Below are 18109 nucleotides of genomic sequence, written 5' to 3' on the forward strand. Positions count from 1 at the left end.
CCCCCAAACCAGAGAACGATATGGCCTCACTCCCATCCCCCCCCCCCCACGAGGTACACCTGACCTGCCTCCTCCTCCCTCCACCCCGCCACCCCTGGTGGGGGAAATGCTGATAAAGTTGGGCGGGCAGCTCATTAATTCAATTTAAATGCATGAAAATGCCCGTTTCGGGTGCAAAGTGGATCGCGGCCATTCCCAGGCCTCGCTAAAGTGGCCATCTGCGCGGGCGCGGATCGCGTTAATGGCCTCACACCCGACTTCACGCACACAGTGGTAAAATCGGGCCCAAAGCGTTTTTCTTCCCTGCAAACACACTTATATATTCTAATATGCTGGAAAAAAAAAGAACATGATTTAAGAAATGATGCCATTTGCCTGATGGATAACTGTGCGGAGTCTGCACGTTCTCTGGTGTTATGCACTAAGTGATGTAACCATACAGGTGTTTGCATTTTAATATTGATTCATTGGTTAATTTTCAATAGTTGTCTGGTTATTAATATCAGGAATTCTTTTCTTCGTTTGATCTTCAGTCAACAGCAATTACTCGCAGGCCAGATAGATTATGGTAGATTATGAGTGAAGTTGTCTAAGCCTGTGAAACATAGTTCAGTACATCCCAGTGCGGCAGCCTGAACATTTCAATTCTTCACCCTGGCCATCCTCATGATCTTGGAGTGACACTGTTAAGTTAGCAATGATTCATAGAATCCCTACAGTGCAGAAGGAGGCCATTCGGCCCATCGAGTCTGCACCGACCACAGTCCCACCCAGCCCCTATCCCCTTAGCCCCATGTATTTACCCTAGCTAGTCCCCCTGGCACGAAGGGGCAATTTAGCACAGCCAATCAACCTGACCTGCACATCTTTGGACTGTGGGAGGAAACTGGAGTATCCGGAGGAAACCCACGCAGACACGGGGAGAACATGCAAACCCCACACAGACAGTGACCCAAGCCGGGAATCGAACCTGGGTTCCTGGAGCTGTGAGGCAGCAGTGCTGACCACTGTGCCACCGTGATGCCAATGTCAAATTATGGACTCTCGGTATTTTATAAACTCATACCAAATGGAAAATTTGCAATTGCCCAAATCCACTTTGTTTGGCAACATGTACAGGTGGCAGGATGGGTAAGAAGGGAGAAAGGGAGGTGATCAACCAACTGTGGACACAAACCAGGGATTTAGAGAAGAAAGAACAGTGCCCATAATAGCACACATCCCAATCTCAAAGACTAAGGGGACGATCTTACTGGCCGTTCACGCCACACTCCCGATGCAGCGAAGTCACAGAATCTCCGTTCACTGCAGCGGGATGGGAAAAAACCACCGGAGTGAATGGTGGTAATATTCTGATCCTAATGCTTCAATTCCAGCCTCGGGTGACTGTCTATGGGTGGCACGGCGGCACAGTGGTTGGCACTGCTGCCTCATAGCGCCAGGGACCTGGTTTCAATTCTGGCCTTGGGTGACTGTGTGGAGTTTGCATGTTCTCCCCGTGTTTGCGTGGGTTTCCTCCAGGTTCTCCGGTTTTCTCCAACAGTCCAAAGATGTTCAGGTTAGGTGGATCGGCCATGCGAAATTGCCCCTTAGTGTCCAAAGATGTTTAGGTTAGGGGGATAAGTGGGGTAAGTACATGGAGTTACAGAGATAGTGTCTGGGTAAGATGTTCTATTGGAGGGTTGGTGCAGACATCATAGAAAAATCATAGAAACCCTACAGTACAGAAAGAGGCCATTTGGCCCATCGAGTCTGTACCGACCACAATCCCACCCAGGCCCTACCCCCATATCCCTACATATTTACCCACTAATTCCTCTAAGCTGCACATCTCAGGACACTAAGGGGCAACTTTAGCATGGCCAATCGATCTAACCCGCACATCTTTGGACTGTGGGAGGAAACCGGAGCACCCGGAGGAAACCCACACAGACACGAGGAGAATGTGCAAACTCCACACAGACAGTGACCCGAGCCGGGAATCGAACCCAGGTCCCTGGAGCTGTGAAGCAGCAGTGCTAACCACTGGGCTACCGTGCCGCCCTGTTGGGCCGAATGACCTACTTCTGCACTGGAGGAATTCTACGATACATCATTTGCAAAAAAAAATTGCATTATCAGACAGATAAAAGATTACAGAAAGCATTCCATGTGTAAGTTTATTGAGTCTCTGTGCATTCCTTTTCATTATCAAATATGCAAAACCTAATGTAACCTAGTGAACACTTCTTAAAACAGAAAATTGTAACGTAAACCCTCTTTCCAATGCTGGTGTTTCCTTGGTTCTTTGCAAAACTTGTTCTAGGTTCTTTCCAACCATTGAAGTGTGCTGTAAAACAATGTTTGACTCCATTTTCTCATCTTAAACATACTGAGGGACATGCGATGACAGCCTTCAGGTTACAGGGGCAGATACATTTCCTTCCCCCCGGGTTTCATTCCTGCTGCAGACACTGCAACAAATGCTCTTCTCACCAACATTTCTACCCTAAAAGAGGCTTCAGCTGGCAATTGACAAAAGTAGACAGTCACAGGTCACCATCACCTGCTACACCTAGTAGTCCACAGACCCAGTCCCACAGAGTCTTACCAAAGATCGTGCTAATACCAGATCAATTCCTTGGTGTTCAGTTAGTTGGATTGATAATTATAAAGTTTTGTGATAGTTTTGGTTCCATAGTCGCGAGCCAGATAAAAGAAAGTTACACGGAGCTTTGGCATTCAGAGCAGAGATTAGTCTTTTAAAATATTTTAAATCCTTTAAGTAAGGTCAGCGTGGGCGTTCTCCGCTTGCTTTGCGCCCTTGCCGACTTCACAGTCACCAGTTTAGCCGACGTGATGGTGGGAATTTCCTTGTAGGTGGCAGTGGACAGGCGTTGCGTTCCAAATATAGGCGGGTGGTGCTTGACGGCGTGGGCAAAGGCAGGTGGGTGTGCAATCCCCAGCACAGGCTTGTCCTCGGAAATGAAGAGAGGTCTGACAGGAAGGTGACACTCGGTCTCTCTTCTCACCTCCCGGATCAATTCGTGGAACACGTGCTGCACCGACTCAAAGTCCAGACTGGCAGACACTTCGTAAAATGTACAGTTATATTTGGATGCCAGCGACAGTCCATCAGACTTGCTTACCTGTCTGAAAACAGAAAACGGTTTGTATTTTCCAAATACCTTAATATGCATAGTTAATAAACACACATGTATAAAATGCGTTCAGATGTTAAAGTCGCCTGAACTATGGATCTTTGGAATGTAGATCATTTGGTATAAATTTACATTCTATATTACTTTCAAGTACTCTGCCATTCTTTAATGATTTCAAACAATACATGCTCCAGAAGGTGAAAACACAGGACAAATTTTCTTTCTGTCATCTGCAGAATAGACATAACCAGCGGCTTATATCAGATAATGAGAGGGGGGATTTCCCATCCCCATTTTCCAAGGGGGGAATGGTGGAGGGGGCAAAGAATCGTGGGGAAGTCCCAAAACTGACCTTTACACCAGCGGGATTTCCCCACTCGATCCCCCCCCCTCCACCCCCACCCGGCCTGTGGGTTCCAGCCATGCAATGATGAGATCCCCATTTGAATATATTGTTATATAATTAGCAGGACTCCATGCTGTACTCCAACACTGTACTATGTGCTATACTCCACGCAGTAACATCCCCCCACCCCTCCCTTCACCCCAGCAGTAGGACATCAGGTCAGCAGAGTTTATAACAGGATTTTAAGAACTGGGAACAAAACCCGCTGAGGCTCCTCAAGTAAGTAAGTACAGTCCCCCAGGGAGTGAGGTGGCAGGGAGTGGAGAGAGTCATGCCCGGGCAGCATCATGGCTGTGGGGCGGGGGGGGGTTAGTGCATGGGAGAGGTGCCAGGGTAGGGGTTCATGCCTGGGGAAGGGGGGAGGTCCGGGGGGGGGGGGGGGGGGGGGGGGGAGGTGGGTCAGGTTCCCTCTCTTTTCAATCTTTCTGAAATTGGCCATGCTAAATTGCCCCTCAGTGTCCAAGGGTGTGGAGGTTAGGTGGACTAGACATGGTGGAAGTTATAGGAATAAGGTGATTGGTGGGGGGGGGGGCCTGGGGATGGTGCTCCTTCAGAGAGTCAGTACAGACTCGATGGGCTGAGTGGCCTCCCTCCTTCTGTACTGTAGGGATTCTAAGTTTTCTGATTCTATTCTGTGGGACGCCCTTTAAAAAGGACACCCCAATCTGTTACAGCTGAGGTTGCTGGCTGGGCGGACCCACTGCCAGCGTGACATTGGAAACCCACCTCCTGATTTGCTGTTATGAAAGTGTCCAAAAGATATGGTGGGAAAAGCAGGCACTGGAGCTACATCCCGCTTTTCCCACTCAACTTGATACTTTGGCTGAGACATTCCAGCCATTCACGCTGGCGGGATCTTCCAGTCCCCCCGACAGTGCATCTCACCACAGGTTCCCGGTGGGAGGGGTACGTTGAAGGGGAAACCTCATTGACGATGGCGGGACCATGAGATTCTGCCACCGGCCAATAACCTACCCTTAGCCAAAACACTGAGAAAATTCTGCCCAATAGGTATTTCCAATTCAAATATATATTTTACGCTGTCCAAGTTTGTAACATAAATAAGGAATATCCTTACGACCCCCCAATTCAAATCCCTTTAAAGAGTGAATCTCCATCAGAGCTATTTTAAAAAGCATATTCATAAGCGATACTCTATAAAATGTGAGGATATCGGCAACGTCCCAGACGATTGATTTCTATTCTATTTTATTCTATTCTATTCATAGTTGTTCCAATATAGGAAGGTAGGCTACACTTCTCCCTGTAGGGGCAGAGTTGAGCTGCCTGTACAATAGATAGCTGGTTACCAAAGGCTGGGGAGATGAAAGCAAGGTTTTTGATTTGATTTGAGATATTATTGTCACATGTATTGGGATACAGTGAAAAGTATTTTTTATTGCGCGCTATACAGACAAAGCATACCGTTCATAGAGTACCGAGGGGAGAAGGAAAGGAGAGGGTGCAGAATGTAGTGTTACAGTCATAGCTAAGGCGTAGAGAAAGATCAACTTAAGATGAGATCGGTCCATTCAAAAGTCTGACGGCAGCAGGGAAGAAGCTGTCCTTGAGTCGGTCGGTACGTGACCTCAGACGTTTGTATCTTTTTCCCGACGGAAGAAGGTGGAAGGGAGAATGTCCAGGGTGTGTAGGGTCCTTAATCATGCTGGCTGCTTTGCCAGGGCAGCGGGAGGTGTAGGCAGAGTCAATGGACGGGAGGCTGGTTTGCGTGATGGATTGGGCTACATTCATGGGTGGGTGGATTGAACTAATTACATGATCTAATTAAGCAGCGGTACAGACTCGATCGAGAGGCTGAACCGGTTGCTCCTGTTCCTATATCCCTTTCAATATGGGGAGATTTATGAGCACAAATCTCAAAAGCGCGGGACTTTAATGTACAGACTGAGTGGCAACTGAATCAACAAGCCCTTCAAATTCACTTTTGTTTGGTGTAATATCTCTTACCTGTATCTCTCCATGTCCAATTTGTTCCCCAACAAAATAATTGGATAGTCATGTGGCTGTCCTTTGGCGTGAGTAGAAATTGCATTTAGATAATGTAAGCACCCTTCAAAGCTCTTCCTATTATCTATGCTGTAGACAACAATAAATGCATTTGCCCAGTTCAGGTAACGTTCAGAGTTCACTGGTTTGTCCTAGTTTTTAAAATACAAATTATTGTTCAGTGTTAAGACGTCATTAGCAGGTACATTACCAAATTAGAGAGATATCTGAAAAATACTTGTAATAGCAAACACGCACACACACACACCACACACTCACACACACACACACACACATTAGACATACACACTCACACACATACATACACACACATACACACATCAGACATACACACTCAGACACACACACACCACATACTCAGACACACACACATACATACACACATCAGACATACACACTCACACACATACATACACCTTCACAAAACATAATCATGAGTACCGATATAATACATATTATACATATTCAGGCAGACAGCACTATACAATATGGCAGCCAACTATGGCTGCAGCAAATCTCTGATAGCTCACTTGTTCTGTGCATCTATTTGGGTAGTTGATCATCGACTATGGGGTACCTCAGAATAGTGCAATGCAGTGCGGCACAGTGGCACTGGGCAGCACAGTGGTTAGCACTGTTGCCTCACAGCGTCAGGGACCTGGGTTTGATTCCCGGCTTGGGTCACTGTCTGTGTGGAGCCTGCACGTTTTCCCCATGTCTGCGTGTGTTTCCTCCAGGTGCTCCGGTTTCCTCCCACAGTATGAAATACATGCTGGTTGGGTGAGTTGGCTGTGCTAAATTCTCCCTGAACTCTCCCAAAAAATGGATGAGAAATGCTCCCATGTTCCCGCCTGTCCTGGACTTAGAATTTATTTGGTAAAATAGTCTTTTGTCCCCATTTGTACTTCTCACTTTTTCTCTCGGGTTCAGTTTGGTGTTCCACCGCTAGTGGATATTGTAACTTGTATTATTCCAACACAAACTATTTTACTTTATTAAAAGATACGAACATTCTCCTGGTCAGCAACAATGCAGGTGTAAGAACGTCACTGATTGCAAAGCATAATAACATTTGCAGAGATTTCTCTTGTTTGTTATTTTTGACAAAACCGTGTTTGAAAGAATGACCATTTTACTGGAGTTAAAGGTCTAGAAAACATGACTGATTGCACGCACAATGTCCTGTGATTTAGAAACAAAAGTGTCCAGAGTTAATTATGGACGGCACGGTGGCACAGTGATTAGCACTGCTGCCTCAAAGCACTGGGGACCTGGATTCAATTCTGGCCTTGGGTCACTGTCTGTGTGGAGTTTACACATTCTCCCTGTGTCTGTGTGGGTTTCCTCCAGGTGCTCCAGTTTGAATGAATAAAGAACAAAGAACAATACAGCACAGGAACAGGCCCTTCGGCCCTCCAAGCCGGCCACTCCCTAGTCCAAACTAGACCATTCTTTTGTATCCCTCCATTCCCACTCCATTTATGTGGCTATCTAGATAAGTCTTAAATGTTCCCAGTGTGTCCGCCTCCACCACCTTGCCCGGCAGCGCATTCCAGGCCCCCACCACCCTCTGAGTAAAATACGTCCTTCTGATATCCGTGTTAAACCTCCCCCCCCCCTCACCTTGAACCTATGACCCCTCGTGAACCTCCCCTCCCTCACCTTGAACCTATGACCCCTCGTGTCCTCCCATTGTCCAAAGATGTGCAGGTTAGGTTGATTGGCCGTGCTAAATTGCCCCTTAGTGGGGGATTAGCAGTGTAAATACATGGGGTTACGGGTATAGGGCCTGGATGGAATTGTTGTCGGTGCAGGCTCGATGGGCCAAACGGCTTCCTTCAGTATTGTAGACTTTCTACATCGATTTTAATTTACGTTCATTCACTGGGAATTCGCTATTAAGACTGAATTGCTGGTGACGAATTTTTAAAGGTGTTTTTCTCCCCATCATGAGGCTTGTGAGTTTCATTTTAAAATGTAAAACGTTTTCTACAACAGGGTAATAATATGATGGCGAAAAAGGGGTAAGACAACAAAGCAGGAAACCATAACGCATGGAGCATATTGCAGATTCAATAAGCAACTCAAGGAAAGTTAAAATTAATATAAAGTAAAATACTGCGGGTGCTGGAATGTGAAACAAGGATAGAGAGAAGATACCAGAAAAACTCAGCAGGTCTGACAGCATCCGTAAGGAGGGAAAGCAGAATTATCATTGCAACTATTCAAAAAGGGAGATAGAGAGAAAACAGGGAACTATAGACCAGTGAGCCTCACGTCGGTACTGGGGAAGTTGCTAGAGTCTATTATCAAGGATTTCATAACTCAGCATTTGGAAGGCAGTGGTATAATCAGACAAAGTCAGCATAGATTTACAAAAGAGAAATAATGCTTGACAAATCGATTGGAATTATTTGAGGATGTTACTAATAGGATTGACCGAGGAGAACCAGTGAACATGGTTTATTTAGACTTTCAGAAGGCTTTCGACAAGGTCTAACGTAACAGATCACTATGTAAAGTTAAAGCACATGGAATTGCAGGTAATGTCTTGAGATGGGTAGAAAGCTGGTTAGCAGTTAGGAAGCAAAGAGTTGGCAGTCAGTGACAAGTGGGGTTCCGCAGGGATCTGTGCCAGGACACCAACTGTTCACATTATATATTAATGATTTGGAAGAGGAAACTGAATGTATTGTCTCCAAATTTGAAGATGATGCAAAGTTGGGTGGGAGGATGAGCTGTGAGGAGGATGCAGAGATGCTTCAGCGTGATTTGGACAGGCTGAGTGTGTGGACATCTGCATGGCAGATGCAGTATAATGTGGATAAATGTGAGGTTATCCACTTTGGTAGCAATAATAGGAAGACAGATTATTACTTGAATGGGTGTAAATTGAGAGAGGGTAGTGAGACTTTGGTGTCCTCGTGCATCAGTGGTTGAAAGTAAGGGTGCAGGTACAGCAGGCAGTAAAGAATGCAAATGGTATGTTGACCTTCATAGTGAGATGATTTGAGGATAGGGATAGGGATGTTTTGCTGCAATTGTATAGGGTGTTGGCGAGACCACACCTGGAGTATTGTGTGCAGTTTTGATAAGCTTATCTGAGGAAGGATGTCCTTGCTATAGAGGGAGTGCAGTGAAGGTTTACCAGGCTGGTTCCTGGGATGGCAGGTCTGTCATATGAGGAGAGACTAAATTGATTAGGATTATATTCACTGGAGTTTAGAAGAGTGAGAGGGGATCTCATAGAAACTTATAAAATTCTAACAGGGTTAGACAGGGTAGATTCAGGAAGAATGTTCCCAATGGTGGGGGGAGTCCAGAACGAGGGGTCATAGTTTGAGGATGAGGGGGTAAACCTTTTAGAACTGAGGTGAGGAGAATGTTCTTCACCCAGAGGGTGGTGAATGTGTGGAATTCACTCCCACAGAAAGTAGTTGAGGCCAAAACATGGTCTGATTCCAAGAAGAAATTAGATGTAGCTCTTGGGGCTAAAAGATTCAAGGGAAATGGGGGGGATCAGGATATTGAATTCAATGATCAAAATGAGTGGCGGAATAGGTTCGAAGGGCCAAATGGTCTACTCCTGCTTCTAGTTTCTATGTTTCTATGAGTCCTTTTGGCTCTCCGTCCGAACTGAAGTGGGGGAGAAAGTGTTAGATTTTAAAGTGTAGCTGTGAGAAGTTGCAACAGAATGCAGGAACTTTATGATCTGCAGATAGACGGCCTGGTGTGGAAGGGGGAGCGGGGTTGGTTTACATTGAGGCTAAACATTTATGGAATATTTTAAAAAGGAGAGTTAAAATAGAGGAGAAAGGTCATAATCTAAAGCTACTGAACTCAACATTGAGTCCCCAGATTAACATGAATGCTTTCCTTTAGTCTCATCAGTGTTATTAACATCCCGCAATAATTTATCAGTTAATCTACAATTTATCAGTTTAATTAAAAGTTAATTTATCAGGGGTGGCGCAGTGGTTAGCACTGCTGCCTCACAGCACCAGGGACCTGGGTTTGATCCTGGCTTGGGTCACTGTCTGTGTGGAGTTTGCACGTTCTCCCTGTGTTTGCATGGGTTTCCTGCGGGTGCTCCAGTTTCCTCCCACAGTCCGAAAGATGTATGGGTCAGGTTGATTGGGTATGCTAAATAGTCAGGGGGACTAGCAGGGTAAATATGTGGGGTTTAGGGAATAGGGGCTGGGTGGGATTGTGGTTGATGCAGACTCGATGGGCCGAACGGTGTCTTTCTGCACTGCAGGGATCCTATGGTTCAACTGAATTAAATGTGTGGTGTAAAAGACATTGGTATAATATCTACAAGATTACCAATAATTGCAGATTATAATGAAACCCTTTAATTAAAATGCACAAATATCTGTTCCATGTTGATCTATTACTATCTTTTTAAACAGTATCTTAATTGACAAGAGCTTATTGTTTATTTGTTTTGAAAAAGTAACGGTAACTGGAGCTTGTCCAACGTACAATAGCTAACGAAGAATGTCTACAAAATGCAACACTACATCTATCTTAGAAACAGAGAAACATAGAAAAACTAAAGCACAAACAGGCCCTTCGGCCCCACAAGTTGTGCCGAACATATCCCTACCTTCTAGGCCTACCTATAACCCTCCATCCTATTAAGTCCCATGTACTCATCCAGGAGTCTCTTAAAAGACCCTATTGAGTTTGCCTCCACCACCACTGACGGCAGCCGATTCCACTCGCCCACCACCCTCTGTGTGAAAAACTTTCCCCTAACATTTCCCCTGTATCTACCCCCCAGCACCTTAAACCTCGTAGCAGCCATTTCCACCCTGGGAAAAAGCCTCTGAGAGTCCACCCGATCTATGCCTCTCAACATCTTATACACCTCTACTGGGTCTCCTCTCATCCTACGTCTCCCCAAGGAGAAAAGACCGAGCTCCCTCAGCCTATCCTCATAAGGCATGCCACTCAATCCAGGCAACATCCTTGTAAATCTCTTCTGCACCCTTTCAATCATTTCCACATCCTTCCTGTAATGAGGCGACCAGAACTGAGCACAGTACCCCAAGTGAGGTCTGACGAGGGTCTTATATAGCTGCATCATTATCCCCGGACTCCTAAACTCAATCCCTCGATTGATAAAGGCCAGCACACCATACGCCTTCCTAACCACCTCCTCCACCTGTGGGGCCGATTTTAGAGTCCTATGGACTCAGACCCCAAGGTCCTTCTGATCCTCTACAGTACTAAGAGTCTTTCCCTTAATATTGTACTCCTTCATCCCATTTGACCTACCAAAATGGACCACTACGCATTTATCTGGGTTGAAGTCCATCTGCCACTTCTCCGCCCAGTCTTGCATCCTATCTATGTCCCTCTGTAACTTCTGACATCCCTCCAGACTATCCACAACCCCACCAACCTTCGTGTCATCGGCAAACTTACCAACCCATCCCTCCACTTCCTCATCCAGGTCATTTATGAAAATGACAAACAGCAAGGGTCCCAGAACAGATCCCTGGGGCACACCACTGGTGACCGACCTCCAATTAGAAAATCTTATCAAGTAGAGGGGAAAAAAGTTCCCTCGTCCTTTTACTGGCATTGAGCACATGACTCCTGGAAAATTGTCACCTTGCTATTTTAAAACTCTATTAACATTGATCTTCGACATGTCTCGAGTAATGTATTTCCCGTAATGTATACGGGAAAGGGCGTATGTGCAGCCTTGTAACCAAGTGACCAAGTTTTATATTAAATAGCCCAGCAAAAACTCAGTATTTAAAAATTCCAATGGTTCACTCATTAACTGTCTACTCAAGCACAATTTTTTATTAACCCTGTAGATGCCTAGAAATGAAAGGTTATTTGAATCAGTGTAAAATGTTGACTAATTAAATGTCTGGGTGCTTTGATATTGCAGCTATCATATCCTGCATATTCTGCATTTTCACTCCCTCCACGGTGGCACAGTGGTTAGCACTACTGCCTCACAGCACTAGAGACCCTGGTTCAATTCCGGCCTCAGGTGACTGTCTGTGTGGCATTTGCAGGTTCTCCCATGTCTGCGTGGGTTTCCGCTGGGTGCTCCGGTTTCCTCCCACACTCCAAAGATGTGCGGATTAGGTTGATTGGCTATGTTCAATTGTCCCTTACTGTCAGGGGGATTAGCAGGGTAAATATGTGGGGTTACGGGATAGGGGCTGCGTGGAATTGTTGTTGGTGAAGGTTCGATGGGCCAAATGGCCTCCTTTTGTACTGTAGGGATTCTATGATTCACTGCTAAAGCCTTCATTACCTGGTCAGCTGTATCCATTATTTTTAAGAGGACTGGCTGGTGATCCACAATTTCTTCAGTGGTGTAGGTATCCTCTGGAAAAATAATAATATTGTCAACAATGAACAGTCCCTGGATCACCAATAGCAATCAAAACACAACGGGAACTTTGAAAACAAAAGAGCAAATATGCGAATGGCATATAATATATATCCAGCTGGTCTTCATTTGGATCAAGATTGCTAAAAGTTTGTGTTGAGGAACATTGACAAAGTAACAGTTTATCTTGGTAATAACGTTGAGAAATTATAGAGCTTTTGGTAAACACAGGATTTCCTCCATTACCCCCATCGCTGACAAACTCTTTTCATACTCTCTAAAATAAAATAAACATGCAATACTCATTCACATATGGGCCGCACGGTAGCACAGTGGTTAGCACTGCTGCTTGACAGCTCCAGGGACCCGGGTTCGATTCCCGGCTCGGGTCACGGTCTGTGGAGTTTGCACGTTCTCCCCGTGTCTGCGTGGGTTTCCTCCGGGTGCTCCGGTTTCCTCCCACAGTCTGAAACACGTGCTGGTTAGGGTGCATTTACCCGAACAAGTGCTGGAGTGTGGCGACTAGGGGAATTTCACAGTAACTTCATTGCAGTGTTAATGTAAGCCTTACTTGTGACACTAATAAATAAATACTATAACTTTGTACTAATGGATAAGAGTGGCAAAATTAGATAGACTAATAATGCATTAATAAAAGCCTCAAAAAGTGTGTGGGCATTACCAACTACCCCTGGTATAGAGTTTCAGTAACTTATTGGCAGAGATATGCCTACAGGTCCACAGTCCCTGAAAGTCGCAACACAAGTGGATATGGTGGTCAAGAAGGCATAGAGCATGCTTGCCTTCATCAGCCAGGGCATAGAGTATAAAAATTGGCAAGTTGTGTTGCAGCTGTGTAGAACTTTAGTTAGGCCACGTTTGGAATATTGCGTACTGCTCTTGTCCCCACACTATCAGAAGGATGTGGAGGCCTTGGAGAGGGTACAGAAAAGGTTTACCAGAATGTTGCCTGGTTTGGAGGGTATTAGCTATGAGGGGAGATTGGACAAACTTGGTTTGTTTTCACTTGAATGTTGGAGGCTGAGAGGCGACCTGATAGAAATTTACAAAAGTATGAGAGGCATGGATAGAATGGAGAGTCAGAGTCTTTTTCCCAGGGTAGAAATGGCAATTACTAGGGGAACATAGATTTAAGGTAAAAGGGGGAAAGTTTAAAGGAGATGTGAGAAGCAACTTTTTACACAGAGGGTGGTAAGTGCCTGGAATGCGGTACCAGAAGACATAGTAGAGGCAGATACAATAGCAACGTTTAAGAGGCATTTTGACAGATACATGAATAGGCAGGGAATAGAGGGATACGGACCCCTTAGAGAGGCAAAAGGTCTTTAGTTCAGAAAGGCATCATAGTCAGCACAGGCTTGGTGGGCCAAAGGGCCTGTTACTGTGCTGTACTGTTCTTTGTTCAACTATAAACTATTGCAAAATATGTAGTCTATAAAACTATCAATAGATTATCTACTATAACCAGATTAGCTGTGGTATATTCGTTCATTAAAAAATCTGCACTAAGGTGTTTGGGTTGTAGAATCCCTGATTTGTAATAGTGTCCATGACAATTACCACTTGAAATTTGTCAGAATACCTAAATAGAATCGACAGCACACATATAGTTGGCCCAACTAATCAGTTCTGGTTGTTTAGAGTCCACACCAACTCTTCCCATTATAGTTACCTCTTCTCACTGTACCCCCTACTCCTCCTCCCCTCCTCACTCATCTTAAACGTGTTAGTACTCTCTGCTTCAACCAATCCACGTGGCAGCGAATTCCACATTCTCACCACCTATTCTGGTGAATCAGGCGATTAATAAACTCAATGGAGTATAGAAGGATGAGGGGAGATCTCATTGAAACTTACAGAATACTGAACGGCCTAGATAGGGTGGATGTGGGGAAGGTGTTTCCACTAGTGGGAGAGACTAGGATCCGAGGGCACAGCCTCACATTGAAGGGACGACTCTTTAGAACTGAGATGAGGAGGAATTTCTTCACCCAGAGGGTGGTGAATCTATGGAATTCATTGCCACAGAAGGCTGTGGAGGCCGGGTCATTGAGTGCATTTAAGAAAGAGGTAGATAGGTTCTCGATTTGAAAGGGGATCAAAGATTGTGGGGAAAAAGTGAGAGAATGGGATTGAGAAAGTGATCAGCTATGATTGAATGGTGGAGCAGACTCGACGGGCCAAATGGCCTAATTCTGCTCCTCAAGGTTTAATGGAGATATACGAGGCAAGTTTTTTTACACAGAGAGTGGGTGTTTTTAACACAGGTGGTGGGTGAACTTGCTGCCGGGGGGAGGTACGGAAGCAGATACGATAATGACTTTTAAGAGGCGTCTTGACAAATACATGAATAGGATGGGAGTAGAGGGATATGGTTCCGGAAGGGTAGGGGGTTTTAGTTGAGAGGGATAGCATGGTTGGTGTAGCTTGAAGGGCTGAAGGGCCTGTTCCTGTGCTGTATTGTTCTTTGTTCTTTTGATGATTTTTTTTATAAATAATAACATGTGAATGAGAGGCAGGAGTAGGCCACTCGGCCCCTCCAGCCTGCTCCGCCATTCAATAAGACCATGGCTGATCTGATTGTAACCTCAACCCCACATTCCTGCCGACCCCCAATAACCTTTCACCCCCTTGTTAATCAAGAATCTATCGAACTCTGCCTTAAAAATATTCAAAGACTCTGCTTCCACTGCTTTTAGAGAGTTCCAGAAACTCACAACCCGCTGAGAGAAAATATTTCTCCTCAGTTCCATCTAAAATGGGCGATCTCATATTTTTAAACAGTCACCCGTAGTTCCAGATTCTCCGACAAGGGGAAACATCCTCCCCACAGCCTCCCTGTCACTGCCCCTCAGGATCTTAAAGAAATAAACTGGCAGAGACCAGTAAAATATTTATAATGAATTTAGTATCTTTGTTGCTACAGTCACCCTATTGCCTTCACCCCTCTCATATCATCCCTGTCCCATCCCCCACTCCACCCCTTCTTCCTGTGCCATCTCAATTCCATCCTGCCCATCCTATCCCATCTCCGTGCCCTATTCCATATCTCCTGTGCCAACCAACACTATCACTAGCCCCCAACCGCCCCCCCCCCCCACCCCCAAAGGAACAGTGCAGTCAGACAAAAACTGTTTTAAGTTTATTTATTAGCGTCACAAGTAGGCTTACATTAACACCGCAATGAAGTTACTGTGAAAATCCCCTGGTCGACACATTCCGGCGCCTGTTTGGATACATTGAGGGAGAATGTAGCACCTAACCAGCACGTCTTTTGGACTGTGGGAGGAAACCGGAGCACCCGGAGGAAACCCATGCAGACACGGGGAGAACGTGCAGATTCCGCACAAGCCAGGAATCAAACCCGATCCCTGGTGCTATGAGGCACCAATGCCAACCACTGTGCCACCGTGCCGCCTGCACATTATCATTGGTGCAGATTGTCTCAAAGGGGTTTATAACCACATCCATCCAGTTTTGATGAGGAAGTAACACAAAACAGACAGTGAATGCTTGGAATCACTGGATGCAATATTTTGCTTGGATTCCAGGGTACAGAACAGTTGCTGAACGGTGGCACAGTGGTTAGCACTGCTGCCTCACAGCGCCAGGGACCCGGGTTCAATTCCGGCCTTGGGTGATTGTCTGTTTGGAGTTTGCATGTCCTCCCCATGTCTGCGTGGGTTTCCTCCGGGTGCTCTGATTTCCTCCCACAGTCCAAAGATGTGCAGGTTAGGTGGATCGGCCATACTAAATTGCCTTTAGTGTCCCAAGATGTGTCAGTTAGTGGGATTAATGGGGTAAATATATGGGGTTATGGGGATAGAGCTTGGGTAAGATGCTCTGTTAGAGAATTACTACAGAATTGATGGGCTGAATGGCCTCCTTCGGCACTGTAAGGAGTCTATGAACTGACCCTCACTGGTGAAGTGGGGTCCAGGCTACCTCAAACTGATCCAGGAACCACGGGCAAAGCAGAGAGTGGACAGGACAGGAACAGGAGAACATAAGAACATAAGAAATAGGAGCAGGAGTAGGCCATCTGGCCCTTCGAGCCTGCCCCGCCATTCAACAAGATCATGGCTGATCTGAAGCGAATCAGTTCCACTTACCCGCCTGCTCCCCATAACCCCTAATTCCCTTATCGATCAGAAAACTATCTACCCGTGATTTAAACAAATTCAACGAGGAAGCCTCCACCACTTCAATGGGCAGAGAATTCCAGAGATTCACTACCCTCTGAGAGAAGAAGTTCCCCCTCAACTCTGTTCTGAACCGGCCCCCCCTTATTTTGAGGCTGTGCCCTCTAGTTCTGGTTTCCCTTCTAAGTGGAAAGAATCTCTCCACCTCTACCCCATCCAGCCCCTTCATTATCTTATATGTCTCTATAAGATCACCCCTCATCCTTCTAAACTCCAACGAGTACAGACCCAATCTGTTTAATCTCTCCTCATAAGGAGGAAGTCGGTTCCAGCGGGACTGAGTCCCAGAGCTGGGGATTTATTTGAGGTTAACTGGGAACAGATTGGAAAGTGTGACATTCGAGGGGAGAAAAAAAATCTATAGCACTTACCCAGATAAGGATCATACTCGCTTATGAATCTTTTAGTGAGAAATTTCACAGTCAGGGCTGAAGAAATAAAACATTGGTGTTTAGTCTCATTCGAAAGTTTCAAATATAAAGTTTATCAGACCGATGGTAATTGTAACAACGCTGACTTCCTGGCTGTACATTTCAACTGGGATTGCTGGGGGTCAAATTCTTCAATCTGCAACTTAGCTAACGAACGACCTTCTCGCAATTGCTGGGGGAATTCGCTAAATAGCGACCAAGTGAGATCTTGACCTTGTCAGCATCTTGCGAAGAGGGAACAGAGGAAAGTTTGGATGAGTGGGTTTAAGAGATTTTGCAACATTCTCTCTGTCAGTTTCAGATTGCAGTATCCGCAGTGATTGACTCTGGTATCAGTGAGATTTTAACCTTACCCACCTGGCAGTGGGGATTTTTTTTAGGGGGGGGTACAATGTAGCAATTCTCGGGGGTGGGGGTAAGTTGCTGACCCCTTCCCCCCCAGTTCTGGGCTGGAGAGGGAGGGAGAGAGAGAGACACTTACCGGATTTCCCAGAGCCTGGCCAGCCGAGGATTCCGATGTTACATTCCGGGGTGCCCGCTGCTCCCGCCGCTTGGGGGGTTCGCTCCCTTTCCAAGGAGGCGGACAGAGCGGCGACACCCCCGGCCCGCACCTTGCCAAACATCGAGGACATTCTCCGCCACTTCTAAAGCATTGCAGGCTGGATCTGGAAAGGGGGAGGAATTCCCCCCACCCACTGACCCTGTCTACACTCTACCCTGTACACACACAACACAAACTTTACCCTGTACACACAGCACAAACTTTACCCTGTACACACAACACACACTTTACCCTGCACACACACACACTCTACCCTGTACACACACAACACACACTTTACCCTGCACACACACACACTCTACCCTGTACACACAACACAAACTTTACCCTGTACACACACACACACACACTTTACCCTGTACACACAGCACACACTTTATCCTACACACACACACTTTACCCTGTACACACACACACTTTACCCTGTACACACAGCACACACTTTATCCTACACACACACACTTTACCCTGTACACACACACACACACACTTTACCCTGTACACACAGCACACACTTTATCCTACACACACACACTTTACCCTGTACACACACACACTTTACCCTGTACACACACACACTTTACCCTGTACACACAGCACACACTTTATCCTACACACACACACTTTACCCTGTACACACACACACACACACTTTACCCTGTACACACAGCACACACTTTATCCTACACACACACACTTTACCCTGTACACACACACACTTTACCCTGTACACACAGCACACACTTTGTCCTACACACACACACTTTACCCTGTACACACACACACACACACTTTACCCTGTACACACAGCACACACTTTATCCTACACACACACACTTTACCCTGCACACACACTTTACCCTGTACCCACACACACTTTGCCCTGTACACACAGCACACTCTCTACTCTGCACACACAACACTCACTTTCTCTCTCAGCGACAGAGACCTCTGG

The 18109-nt window shown here is 45.9% G+C and overlaps 1 protein-coding gene across 1 annotated transcript; it reads right to left on the reverse strand.

Annotated features, from left to right (window-relative positions):
* Positions 1-2140: 2140 nt before the first annotated feature.
* On the reverse strand, positions 2141-18106 carry rasl12 (RAS-like, family 12). The gene is made up of 5 exons (XM_078241015.1): positions 17074-18106; positions 16533-16589; positions 11861-11934; positions 5515-5705; positions 2141-3132 (listed from the first exon to the last, which is right to left on the reverse strand). The coding sequence occupies exons 1-5, from the start codon at positions 17222-17224 to the stop codon at positions 2742-2744; spliced, it is 864 nt and encodes a 287-aa protein (XP_078097141.1). The 5' UTR covers positions 17225-18106; the 3' UTR covers positions 2141-2741.
* Positions 18107-18109: the final 3 nt, after the last annotated feature.

The sequence above is a fragment of the Mustelus asterias genome, chromosome 24 (genome assembly GCF_964213995.1).
Source record: "Mustelus asterias chromosome 24, sMusAst1.hap1.1, whole genome shotgun sequence".
In the NCBI taxonomy this organism is placed as follows: domain Eukaryota; kingdom Metazoa; phylum Chordata; class Chondrichthyes; order Carcharhiniformes; family Triakidae; genus Mustelus; species Mustelus asterias.

Coding starts and splice junctions, on each gene's coding strand:
- rasl12 (XM_078241015.1), bottom strand. CDS start 17,224: ATGTCCTCGATGTTTGGCAAGGTGCGGGCCGGGGGTGTCGCCGCTCTG. Junction 5,706..11,860: donor TAATGGATACAGCTGACCAG/GTAATGAAGGCT, acceptor TTTAAAAACTAG/GACAAACCAGTGAACTCTGA. Junction 3,133..5,514: donor TTGGACATGGAGAGATACAG/GTAAGAGATATT, acceptor TTCTGTTTTCAG/ACAGGTAAGCAAGTCTGATG.